The sequence below is a fragment of the Syngnathus leptorhynchus genome, chromosome 9 (genome assembly GCF_054491065.1).
Source record: "Syngnathus leptorhynchus isolate UIUO chromosome 9, UIUO_Slep, whole genome shotgun sequence".
NCBI lineage: Eukaryota > Metazoa > Chordata > Actinopteri > Syngnathiformes > Syngnathidae > Syngnathus > Syngnathus leptorhynchus.
The window spans coordinates 8,734,080-8,746,269 of NC_141203.1; the positions used below are offsets into that span (position 1 = coordinate 8,734,080).

The 12,190-nt window shown below is 43.2% G+C and overlaps 3 protein-coding genes across 5 annotated transcripts in view; 2 read left to right on the forward strand and 1 right to left on the reverse strand.

Annotated features, from left to right (window-relative positions):
• The first annotated feature begins 166 nt into the window (after positions 1 to 166).
• smarcal1 (SWI/SNF related, matrix associated, actin dependent regulator of chromatin, subfamily a-like 1) lies at positions 167 to 6,845 on the forward strand. Of its 2 annotated transcripts, none has more exons than XM_085919884.1 (17): positions 167 to 712; positions 1,045 to 1,372; positions 1,527 to 1,577; positions 1,648 to 1,908; positions 1,992 to 2,042; positions 2,110 to 2,185; positions 2,541 to 2,691; positions 3,539 to 3,700; positions 3,791 to 3,856; positions 3,952 to 4,092; positions 4,233 to 4,451; positions 4,539 to 4,609; positions 4,887 to 4,989; positions 5,542 to 5,724; positions 5,852 to 5,952; positions 6,023 to 6,119; positions 6,310 to 6,845. In XM_085919884.1, exons 1-17 carry the CDS (start codon positions 488 to 490, stop codon positions 6,382 to 6,384), a joined length of 2,361 nt encoding a protein of 786 aa, XP_085776010.1. In that variant the 5' UTR covers positions 167 to 487; the 3' UTR covers positions 6,385 to 6,845. The 2 variants fall into 2 exon arrangements, with proteins under 2 accessions (XP_085776010.1, XP_085776009.1); XM_085919883.1 differs by having other exon boundaries at positions 2,110 to 2,293; positions 6,310 to 6,844.
• On the reverse strand, positions 6,223 to 11,631 carry LOC147051019 (thioredoxin domain-containing protein 6-like). Of its 2 annotated transcripts, XM_085919899.1 has the most exons (16): positions 11,546 to 11,631; positions 11,314 to 11,371; positions 11,041 to 11,144; positions 10,821 to 10,892; positions 10,631 to 10,747; positions 10,385 to 10,469; positions 10,189 to 10,271; positions 10,025 to 10,117; positions 9,285 to 9,439; positions 8,782 to 8,978; positions 8,345 to 8,489; positions 8,169 to 8,276; positions 7,935 to 8,086; positions 7,719 to 7,863; positions 6,923 to 7,125; positions 6,223 to 6,661 (listed from the first exon to the last, which is right to left on the reverse strand). In XM_085919899.1, exons 1-16 carry the CDS (start codon positions 11,576 to 11,578, stop codon positions 6,600 to 6,602), a joined length of 1,812 nt encoding a protein of 603 aa, XP_085776025.1. In that variant the 5' UTR covers positions 11,579 to 11,631; the 3' UTR covers positions 6,223 to 6,599. The 2 variants fall into 2 exon arrangements, with proteins under 2 accessions (XP_085776025.1, XP_085776024.1); XM_085919898.1 differs by lacking the exon at positions 11,546 to 11,631 and having other exon boundaries at positions 11,314 to 11,448.
• The window catches only part of igf2bp2a (insulin-like growth factor 2 mRNA binding protein 2a), a 64,657-nt gene continuing 63,723 nt past the window's right edge, over positions 11,257 to 12,190 (forward strand). Inside the window, exon 1 of the mRNA XM_085919889.1 lies at positions 11,257 to 11,426. The gene's annotated coding sequence lies outside the window, so the exon portion shown is untranslated. The remainder of the gene's footprint in view (positions 11,427 to 12,190) is intronic.

A 12,190-nucleotide genomic window follows, 5' to 3' on the forward strand; every position in this document is an offset into this window, starting at 1 on the left:
AATTTAAACCAATGCTGCCTCCATGGAAGTGCTTTATTTATTTGTCACTTTATTTCTTTATTCATAACCTCTGTGCAATCATATTTATTTGAAATTGTTATCCTGTGTAATCACCTCTACGCATCACTGTGCATTTGGGACACGCCCTCTCCACGTGCTGACTTGTTATGTTACGTCACTTCCTGCGCGCCAGATACGTCTTATACGAAATATCCTCTTACGAGTTGCAATTTGTCTCCACGATCTCACAAAGTTTCTTATAAACTTTATAGACCTCTTAGAGCATGTTCTTACGATTTTACGTTATATTTTGATAACTGTACCTCCAAGCAAAGGTTCACTTAATTCAAGATAACGCAAACTGATATATTGAGACATCTTTTTACGCATTGGCTAGCGTCATTAGCAGCTAGCGTTAGCTTGTCTACCAGCCGACTGACAGTCGAGATGCAGCCACTCGCTTGCTGCTAAGTGAAGTCGGGAAGTTATGTCTACGTCGCTGACAGCCGAGCAGCAGCGACGAATTGAGGAGAACAGACGGAAAGCTTTAGAGAGGAGAGCCCAGAGGCTCGGACAGAATGCAACTGGCCCACCGGACCGAAGCGCTACAACCGCACCGAATCCGTTTACTCCCCCCTTGAAGCGAGAAGCTCACTTAGTCGCTAACCACAAGAACACAACATTTGGCAATGGAGTCTCTTCGTCCACACTGGTGAGGAAATTTAGTCGTTTATTTTCCAAATAAATCATGTACTTTTAAAATAGAATTTGTTCCAAAGGGAAAAAAAGTTCAATTTTCAAAGATGAAAACAGTTGTATATTCACTAGGTATAATTTTGTATGAGGTTGAAAAGAACCTTTACAATGATGATTTCAAAATGTTTGGAAATGATGAACTAAAATGTCTAAAACCTGCAGGCACTGAAGCGCTACAAGGATGAAAGCAAATATTTTTTGCAACGGATTATAGTCTTGCTGTCAACTTCAATGCTGGATTGCCTCGTGAAGATTGTAATTCAATGCAAATGCTGTCTTCTCTCATAGACATCTTCCAGAGATGCACCTCCACCCACCAAGCGCCAACACGTCAACCAGCCTGCGATGAGCACTGACAGCGGCATTAGTAGTGCGAATCCTGTTCATCTCAGTTTTAAGCAGCCCTCTACGAGTAGTGCAGCACCGGCTTCCTTTTACAAACAACCAAACAAACCCACCTCAGACTCTCCAACTTTAAAGGCTGTGCCAGCTAAAAAGCCGGCTATATCCACCTGGGGCAAATGTGTGCCGCATACTGACGGACGCTTCAGGGTGGAGGTGGCCTACCACGCAGAACTCATTGCTGCTTTTAAATCCATCCCATCCAAGATATACGGTAAGTATGCTGATAAGTAGACAGTAGCACAAAATCACGTAAACCCCGCTGCAATAAAATTACATTTCACTTGAATATAAATTTGGGTTATGTCGCCAACGTGGTAATGGAACTCCATCAAAACCGAGTGTCCCCCCGTTTATTTTGCTTGTAGACCCTGCCAACAAGATGTGGAACTTCAGCATGGAAGACTACCAACAGCTAAGTGTGTTTCAGCATGGCGCATGCATGTGCACCTTCCCTTTTCTAACTTGTGGTTTCTCTACACACCGCAGTGACCCAAGTGGCCTCCATCGCGTCTGTGTCTTTGAGACCCCTGGAGGGCGCGGAGGCATTAGACATGGCGGCGGTGACCAGCCGAGCTCAAGACGGCTTTGCGCTGACCGCTCTGCTGAAGCTGTGCAACGGCTGGCAGAAACCGGGGGCCGACATCCAGGGCCAGTGTGTCCTGGTATCGCCCTCCAGATTTGAGCTTGATATCGCTTACCATGTCGACGTGATCGCAGCCTCCAAGCAGATGCCAACAAAATCTTACGGTACTACTTTGATAGCTCTTAAAGAATAGTTTTTTTTTGGACCTACCGTCTAAAGCCAATCGCTCGTCGATAAATGTTTGCAGATATGAAAACAAGGAAGTGGAGCTTTTCACTGGAGGACTACAAGCGACTGAGTGAGTTGGATATATCGCACTCCTGTCGTTTGCCATCTTGTGTCATCGCACCGCTTTCCGTTCTCAGTGGAGCTCGTCGGGGGCATAGCAGCCGTGGAGGTGGAGCCTCTTCCCCGGGCGGTGATCCAAGCTTTTTCTGCAAGGTTTGAGGGGCCCCGAGCCAGGAACTTAGACGTCCCTCAGGCCGACCTGTCCTGCGTTGACCCCATGATCACTAGCAGCCTCATGCCCTTCCAGATGGAAGGAGTCAAGTAGGAGGGCCCTTTTTGTAGTTGTCATAGCAAAAAAAAAAAATATTACCAGAGTAACTCATCATGTAATAATATTAAATATACTGACACAATGTAGTAGTTCAAATATGTCATTTATAATGCTACTCTTTTGGATTGTACTTTGTACATTTCCATTTTGCTTTTATTTGTGAAACAGTCACATCGTTTTCTCTCAAGTCTGCAGTTTATCCCAGAATACCTGCTCATCTCAACTGTCTCCTCGCAGTTATGCAGTGTCCAAGCAAGGGCGCCTGCTCCTGGCCGACGACATGGGCCTGGGAAAGACCGTGCAGGCCATCTGCATCGCCGCCTACTACCGGAAGGAGTGGCCTGTGCTGGTGGTGGCGCCGTCTTCTGTGCGCTTCACCTGGGCTGAGGTAAAAAAAAAAACAACAACATTATGTATCATAAGTTTTGGGACAGCCTATAATGATACATTTGATTATTTAATTGCCCCTTCCGATTAAAGTTGGCAAGAACCACTGATGATTTGGTTCTAAATACAAAAGTATAGAATCTATAAAGTATAAAATATTAGCCAGAGTGATTATTCTGTGGTTTAGTCAGTCCCTGCCATTGACGGCCGTAAAAGTCAGAGATCCATTTCAAGTGGGAGGGCTGGCAGTGAATTTAAGGGGTGTTTTTTTTTCCTGGCCAACAATCAGTGTTCAATATTTACAATAAATTAAGCAAATTAGAAGCCATCTGAAGCTTGTGTTTCTTCCTTTCCACCAACATTTTTCCGGGCTTATCTCCAAGCAGTAATAAGAAGCCACTGGCAGAGCATTTTTTGATGAGACATTCTTCAGGCAGTTGACAAGACAACCCCCCCCCCCCAGCCTGCCCTTTAAATGGCTATCAAATGCATTCCCAATCAGGACTCGGAGTTGCTGTAGGGAGCAAAGTCAGATGATGCGGTAAAGATCGACTTGGGTCTTATCTTAGCTGTTAGCTGTGCTCTTAGGCCAAATCAGCCACCAAGCAATGATACAACAACATCGTGAGTTGAGGAGGAAGGGCACAGGAAAAAGTAGCGCAAGTCAACCAAGGGTCAGAAAGATTTGGCCACAATCTATGGTCATGATTATTTGAATAAATGTCCCCGGCCACTCGTGAAAAACGATGCTGCATACTTCACACTAATTAATTCAAGGGACCATATCCCTACTTTTTGTAGGTGCTACTGTTTTGGTTAGCAACATATTTCAAACTTACCTCCAACAGGCTTTCCGTCACTGGCTTCCATCTCTGAGTCCCGACAGTGTCAATGTGGTGGTGAAGGCAAAGGACAACCTGCGGGCAGGGCTCGTCAACATCATCAGCTACGACCTCCTGAGCAGGATGGACAAACAACTGCAAGGGAATTCCTTTGACGTCCTCATCATGGTGAGCATGACCAGTCAGATTTTTAAAACGTCCATTTCAATATATGGACTTGGATTTAAAAAAAATAATAATAATCTTCCCTCTCTGCAGGATGAGTCTCACTTTCTAAAGAACATAAAGACAGCTCGTTGTAAAGCAGCCTTGCCATTACTGAAGGTGCTTGTCTTTTATCATTTTTTCCAATTACTCTTAGGTTTATACACTTCCTGCACTATTTATTTGAATTGAAAATATGTCCTACTGAAACTCAGACAGCCAAGAGGGTCATCCTCCTGTCAGGGACCCCTGCCATGTCCAGACCCTGTGAACTCTACACACAGATCCTGGCTGTCCAACCCACGCTATTCCCTCGCTTCCATGAGTTTGGCTTGCGCTATTGCGATGCCAAACAGGTAAACTACTCACAAACAGCTGCTGGTACAGAATTGTTGGTTATTTCAAACACTTTGTTTGGTCACACGGATTCATGTTTTACTCTGATTTGTTCAAATTAGTAGTATATGTGTTCCCCGCTTTCCCCAATTTCAACCAGCAAACCTGGGGTTGGGATTACTCGGGCTCTTCCAATCTGGGCGAGTTAAAGCTGCTGCTGGCCGAGAGTCTGATGCTGCGGCGCCTCAAGTCCGACGTCCTCTTTCAGCTTCCCTCCAAACAGCGCAAGGTTGTCACGGTGACCATCCACGGGGTCAGCAACCGAACCAAAGCGGCTCTGTCGGCCGCCGCCGCAGAGTTAACCAGGGTGCATCAAAATGTGAGTTAGGGCAGCATGCTTCGGTATTCCTTCTCCTCCGTGATCTGAAATGCAATCAGTTGTTTTTCTTCTTTGGCTCCATTTCAGAAAAAGAGTGAAAAAGAAGCTCTTCTCATTTTTTACAACCACACAGCTGAAGCCAAGCTGCAAGCCATTACGTGCGTATACGTTCTCTTCCTTTGCAAACAAAATGTCAAACCCGGTTGAATGTGATAAAATCAATATACAAGTAATTAAAAAAAAAAAATTGAAGATGCCGTGGCTGTTGTAAAGCTATTGTCATCATTTGAAGACAATAAAATCAGTTGTCAGAAAATAACATTACAGTATTATAAAACAAAAAATTGCATTTTCGTAAAACTGTGACTTGTTTTTTGTTTTTTTTATGTCTTGTAAAGAAAAGCAGCACTTTAATGGTTTGTCCACCACTAACAGGGAGTACATCACAGACATGCTGGAATGTGGGCGAGAGAAATTCCTGGTGTTCGCCCATCACAAGTTGGTCCTGGATCACATCACGAGTGAACTTGCTAAAAAGGTGAGTGACCATGAAAGGAAACAGGAGGTCATTCAAAGCACACAAGCTATCAAATGACACCGAGTTCAGACATCGTTTAACCGCCTACTCTCCTTAAAGCTAGAACATGGTGCCTGCCCTATTGCCATCTTCCTACAAGATCAAAGAAAACTATACATCATTGTCTAGGCTCCAGGAAAGAGCACTTAAGGCTATCCCATTAACTTACACTCCAAGTGGAATTTTCCAAAGCTGTCTGAACCATCATCACATTAAATATTTAAGCACTGGACAGTAAAAAAAAAAAAAAGGAACAGTGAATTCAGGCCATGTTGATAGGAGCTATCCATCCGTCCATGTTTTATGCGCTTGGTCATATACTCTTATGAGAAATGTCCATTTTTAGAAAATATAGGTTTCCGTTTTTCATGACTGGAAGCCTGGAATATTTTGATTGATTTCCCAAAAACATATTTTTTAAACTGAAATATTTCTGAAAAGATGTTTGTGAAGACACTCGGAATTTTGCACCAATAGAAATGACTGTGTTTTCCTGTGCCATGTTCTCAACAGGATGTCTCGTTTATTCGTATCGACGGCTCCACGCCGTCGGTTGAGCGCCAGCATCTTTGCGACAAGTTTCAGCATTCGGGCAAAACGTGCGTGGCCGTCTTGTCCGTCACCGCCGCCAACACAGGCCTGACGTTGCACGCCGCCGACCTGGTCATTTTCGCCGAATTGTTCTGGAACCCCGGAGTAAGGACTGACGATAAGAATGATGCATCAAATCTTTTTATATGACTGTAGTACTGTCTGAAGCATGCTTGTGACTGAAAGTCGGGCGACTCCAAAGTCACGGTGCCAATTTATTTGTGCATGGCAGGTTCTTATTCAGGCTGAAGACCGGGTCCATCGCATCGGTCAAACAAACAACGTGAACATTCACTACTTGGTCGCCCAAGGAACAGCTGATGACCACCTGTGGTATGTATCAACCATCAGCACTACTACGGAGAATGTGGGAATCATAACCCCCCCTCCCCTTTTCTCACAGGCCAATGATCCAAGGAAAAATGAAGGTGTTGGAGCAGGTGGGCCTGTCCGAGTCAGACCTCTCAGCCAATGCAGTGACAGCTCAATTCCACTCTAAGGTAGCAACATGCACACAATTTTCTCTATGCCCAATGATTATATTTTTTTGCTGCTTTTTATTTTTATATTTTATATGGTTCATATCTGTTTTTTTTTTGGGGGGGGGGGGGATTCTTTTTTCTTACTCTTCAGGGTGCACTAGACAGAGAGTTTAGGGAGTGGGTAACGTCCTTATTTGAAATTGTGCAGGAACCCAATCAAAGGAGCATCATGGAGATGTTCGAGAGGTCTTTCAATGAGGATGACGATGACGTGGATGCATGAGGCCAGTAAGATGATTCAACTTGATCACAAGCCATCATGATAGAGACTTACGGATAAATCCTTTTACCCAGCGGAGAGAAGAAAACTGAATGTATTGTAAATAAAGACTAGATCAGAGACGGAATACTGCAAGTTGACAAGATGTTGTCCACATTTGCTTCATAAACGAGAAAGCATGTTGAAAGCAGTTGTTTTCCCAATGATGATCAGGGACATCATTCTGGTCCTTCTTTCACTTCTGTGTTTGGATCACGAGGATTTGATTTTTGCGTGTCACCTACGTATGAAGGAGAAAACAATAAGGTCATTTTATCATCAATGCATTTAAATGCACATGCTGACTTCAATCCAAACAACAACAAAAAAATAGATCAAAATTGAATGTTGTTTTTGTACAGAATTCTATGTTCAGTTTGTTCCATTTTAAGGCTCTTTTAAAATAAACAAATTGTACATTTTAGTTGGAGGCGACTTTCTATGTTGTTAAAGCAGTTATGCAACAACCACGTCATGGTGTAAGTGAGTTCCGTTTGTTCACCAAAGATGAGCTGGATCTCTTCCTTGGCACGCTTCTGATTCGAGGAGCCGTGCACGGAGTTACGGAGAATGTCGGAACCCAAGCGGGCCCTCAGAGAGTCGGGGAATTCTGTCTTTGCCCAGTCAGGATCTGTGGGACCCATGGCGGCCCTCCACTCGTCCACTGCATTTTCCTTTTCCAGAACCATCATCACACAGGGACCACTGACACATGAGAAGACACGGTGCTCAATTATGTAATTTTTAAACCAAATAACACGACTGATCGAGTCTTCCTATGACTTGGAAATCTACAAAATGTTGGACTGCAGTCTGAATCACCATCAGACAGAGGCACTTCTCCAAAAATGCCGACGTCCCTTGTCTTATGTCAATGCCAGAAGGTAAGCAGAGCTGCATTCATGATTTTTTAAATTTTAAGACAGTACTGTTCACTTGTCATATTAAAGGAACTGCATAGCGTTTAAATTTTAAACAAGTCCATGTATCGGGCACCACATGAACTTCAAAATGATATTGAGGGGAAGTGACGGCAAAGTCTGAAGTGCTTTGCGCTCACAGCCTTCAGTCCGTTCTAGTCGAGACGTTGTGTAATAGCTAAGTGGATGCAGCACGAGACGGTCATTGAAGCAGAAGATGATTCCACAACTTAAAATGTGTTGTTTAAAAAAAACAAAAACATGATAGACTTTGTAGCTGTCTGCCTGAGGCTAGCTACTAATTATAAAAGAGCTTCAACATTTGTTGTGACAGGGCCAAGTGTTGATTGTGGAGAGGGGGGGGGGTGTTCAACTAACCTACACATGAACTCTACCAGCTGGTTGAAAAAAGGCTCCTCCCTTTGCTCCTTGTAAAATTCTCCAGCCTTCTCCTTGGAGAGAAGCTTCTCCTCCATCCGCGTGATGGAGAACCTTCTGTTGCGGATCTCCTCCAAAATTATATCTGTAAGGGAGGAAATAGTCAGCTTCTATAAACCCACGAACAACGTGACTTTATTTTTTTTTATCCTGAACCTTTGTGTTTGTCCACGGCATCTGGTTTGATGACAGCCAATGTTTGCTGCATGGGGAAGAAGAAGCTGATTTCCCTTGAGGCCTCCTCGGTAGAGCCACTTCCATGCAGCTGGTTGACCGGATCTCCTTCTACACAATAATGGGCCCTGAGACTACAAGTCACATAGGAGGCAGCTTCACGGTTACATCAAGTCATTGTTGATTTCATTACAATTGCAGACATTGCTATCTCACCATTCAGGCTCCTCCTCAGCGGCTCTTTTGAGATCAGAAGGACCAAGCATGTTCTTCCAGTGTTGTACAGCATCTTCTCTGGTAAGTACCAAAGCAAGCACCCGCCCTCTATGGACATGGACGCAATGTTATAGATAAATATTTCTAAATATTGACCATCTTTGTGTTCCAGTTACCTCGTCATGCTTTGTAGCAGTGCAGGAAAGTAGTCGTCCTTATTGCAGTGAACGTAAAACTCTTGAACTTGCTCTTCTGTCAACATCACCTCTCTTTGGAGTGACACTTTGAAGCCTGATTTGTTTATATGGGTCAGAATTTCCTCTAAAGAGATGACACATAGCAAATATGTGATTGTATTAGTGCTGTAAAGACAAAAAGTTGGTCATGTTTCGGACAGCCGAAAAAGTTTTACTTCAAACCAACGGCTATTTTCAATATCATTGTGTACGTTGGACTTTGTCATTGGCTTTTTAAGGCGGGGCTTAATCTGGTGAGTGACGTGGGTGTCAGTGAATGACAGTTTGTGAATTAGTGTAATTGCATTTTATATATATATATATAAAAAAAAAACCTTAGTAGTTGCAAGCACATGAATATTTGGCCCGGACCCCACCTCTGTTTTCCCTGGCAACGTCAGGCCGGATGAGAGCCAACGTCCTCTCCGCAGGCTCTTCCCTTGCATCCTGCGCCTTTCCCGAGGCTGTGCCGAAGTCAGGGAAGAAGAAGGCAAGCTCCCTGCCGGCCCCATCCCTGTCCTCGCTGCCATGCACAGCGTTGAACAGCGTGAGCGTGCCGTATTGCGCCCGCAAGCTGCCGGCACACGGGATGGGGGGGAAGGGGAATAAGAGAAGAGCAGATGGTGGCTCGGCTGGTGGTGGGACCGCGGAGGAGCATCACGTATAGAGCAGACGGATCCTTTTCAAGTGTGCAAGGCTGTAGATTGTGATATTGTTTCCCAACCTTTTAATTGAGTCAAATATTTTTCCTCGAAAAACCTCATGTGGTCTTGTTTTCCTTTACTATTTATGTATAGTACTTTATTTGTCCTAAATCATTTTGGAACTAGTTGATTGAAATTTCCTGTGGTGTAGTTCAACACAATTGTCACCATTTTACCTCTCTGGCTTTTCTCGCTTGGCTTCTTCGATGTTTGCAGGGCCAATGAAGCGGAGCCAATCTTGCACCACGTCAGACGAGTCCTCGAGACGAGAGAGCACCAGAATGTGCGAGGGCCCGCTGGACATAAACTGCACCAGGTCTTCCAAACAATCCTACAGGTCAACACACACAAACAATATTTATAGAATATATTTATGTTTATAGAATATATTTATGTTTCATAAACCCAAATCTACCGTCTCAAGAAATAGGTCACAAGTAAGTCTTCTGATAAATATTATTTTGATAAGATTAATCTGTTTTCCTGGAATTTTGAACTGAATTACTATAAAACTTAGTCTAAATCACTGAGCTGTATCAAGAAAACGATGCTTGTTTATCCTCTTTTTGGCATATTTAGTCATTCTTAAATCTCTCAAGATTTCATCGACTTACAAATTGCCCACAAAGCAAAATGATTCTGCTGATCCAGCTGATGGATTTAATCCCCTTTACAGAAAATACGTACCTCCTGTCGATGTAGACGGATTGAAGGATTTAAGATTTCACTCCCATGTGAATATTAAGAATTCATACCAACCAATATCATCCTTAGTTGCTTTTTGCCGTGTACAATTTGCTGAAGTGGACACTAACATGAGTGTGCATTGGATTAGATGGTAATCAATAAGCACTTCGTTTGCCTCTACAATTTCCGCATCATATTGTACATGTTTGGAGATTCAACTCTCCCGTACCTCTGAGTCTTTGTGCTGGTAAAATTCTCGCGCTTGGGTCTCGCTCAACGTCCGTTCATCTTGGGCCAGGATCTCAAACCCTGCGTCTTGTATCTAGTTGACGACGTGAAAATGAATTCCTTACAAATAACACGCGAGGTAGAAGAATCACGATACCTGTGTACCTTCATAATGATTTCATTAGCCTTGCCATGAGCAACGGCATCTGGTTTGATGATGGCAACGGTGTAGGACTTGGTGGCAGGAACTGCGGGGAGAACGATTTGGAGAGATGAACAACAGAACTGTTGCGATTAAGACATTAATTCGCTTTGTTGTCGATGTAAGGAGATAAAAATGAGTGTATTATTTCCACAACACCTATTATTCTTTCTCCATCCTCTGAAAAGTGATGAGCCTCCTGCTCTTCTATCTTCTCATCATCTGGGAGGTCATTATCGACAACCTGAAAGTTACACGACGTAATTAGCAGGAGTCAAACCCTCGAGGTGGTGTACTCAATCCATTCCTCAATCTCATACACATCCCTAGTGAGCATGAGAAAATGAATTTTCAATCCAATTAGATTCTGGGTGGACTAGAGTCTCACTACAGCTAACTTTTTACCACTTTACGTTGACCGCCGTGCTCCAGGATGAACTTCTCCTTGGCCAGTTGGTCTATGATCATCCTCTGAAGGAGGGGTGCGTTGGCCCCTCGCAGCACAGCCACTAGCTCGCCACCCTGGAACATTCGAGCCTTAGATGAACCTAAAAAGTATGCTTTTGAAACGGGGGGGACACCGAGTCTGACTCACCCCATAGAACAGGAAGGTGGGCTCACATTTCCCTCGATATTTCTCCAGAGCATCAATGCTGTCTGTCTCAGCCTGTAAACATGCACACGCAATCTTAGACATTCGAAAGTGAATTGTTGAAAGCATTTTTTTGCAAAGTATCATCCGAGGACCACACAGATGATACCGCTCCATTTTTTTATTTGATTTTATATCCAGCAATATTTATTCCACTGCTTACTGTGGCGAAATGTAACAAGTCGTCACCGAGTTCATTGTTGATTTTTCGTAGGAGGCTGATCACAGCTCGACAGGGACCACACCACTGCTGATACACGTCCACTACTAAGGAGACCAAAGGAGGGATGCAGTTTTCACAGTTACCACGAGAGGTCAGAAGAGTACAATTAATTACAGTTCAATCAGCCGACAGGTGAGTTTACGACCTCCCTCAAACTTGCAGGACTCACAATTCAGAGATTTAAATAAAATTTGGTATGAATGCAGCGCTTACCCGTTAAACCCTTTGTTGCAAGAATTTCTTCCCATTGCTCTTGGTTTGTGGCGGAAGCCTGACGTGGAAAAGGGCGAAATATTATCTGAAGAATGGAACTACTCGCCATGGCAGTAAGTGCAAACTTTTTGTTTGTTTGTGTCTCTTGAAATAAATAAATAAATAAATAAATAAATAAATGAATAAATGAATAAATGAATAAATGAATAAATAAATAGCCTGATCGTCATACCTGCAAATTAGTTTCTTTCTTCTTGCCAGCCATTGCAGTGAACCCAGAGATAAGAATATGTGCGTGTGTCTAAAAGTGAAAAAAGTACCCTGAAAATGCGTAAAATGCATGCGTAAAAGCGTGCGTAAACCTGTTGCTGAGCATTCGGTTGCTTAGCAACGAGCCCCCTCATTTCCGGCGCCATGACAAAAAGCTTTAAAAATAAAAAAGTAGCATTAATAAAAGTCGAGTTATTATTCTGACCCATTTTTTTTCCACTTAACATTTAGCAGAGAAAGGATCGAATGCATAAATACTGTAACTAGAATAGCGTGTGAAATGACACATTCAATATACTTAATAGCCACTAGAGGGCCCACTTGTTAAAAAAATGACTAAAGTCAAACGTTGAACAGCCAAACCATTTAAGGGACATGGATAAGACTGATAAATAATGCTCAGATTTGATTAAGACTGTCTTAGAGGCTTGCCCTTTAATTTATCACTGTTTATTGATATGCTTGAGCTTTTTTTTAGTGCACTGTATCATACTGAGCGTTTTCAAATGTATTGGCCAGCTCACAGAGATAAATAAAGTAACAATGCTGTTTGTTTACAGACCTGAGCAACAATTGGTCTCTCAAGGTCGTAGTCATCATTTCAATC

Bases quoted from the DNA above. Each gene is read 5' to 3' on its own strand.
- smarcal1 (XM_085919883.1), top strand. From the start codon at position 488: ATGTCTACGTCGCTGACAGCCGAGCAGCAGCGACGAATTGAGGAGAAC. The intron at 2,043-2,109 runs GTGAGTTGGATA...TTCCGTTCTCAG, and splicing joins GGAGGACTACAAGCGACTGA to TGGAGCTCGTCGGGGGCATA. The intron at 6,120-6,309 runs GTAGCAACATGC...GAAATTGTGCAG, and splicing joins CAGCTCAATTCCACTCTAAG to GAACCCAATCAAAGGAGCAT.
- LOC147051019 (XM_085919898.1), bottom strand. From the start codon at position 11,422: ATGGCGAGTAGTTCCATTCTTCAGATAATATTTCGCCCTTTTCCACGT. The intron at 8,277-8,344 runs GTAACTGGAACA...CCATGTCCATAG, and splicing joins CTGCTACAAAGCATGACGAG to AGGGCGGGTGCTTGCTTTGG. The intron at 6,662-6,922 runs GTGAACAAACGG...CTTCATACGTAG, and splicing joins AGAGATCCAGCTCATCTTTG to GTGACACGCAAAAATCAAAT.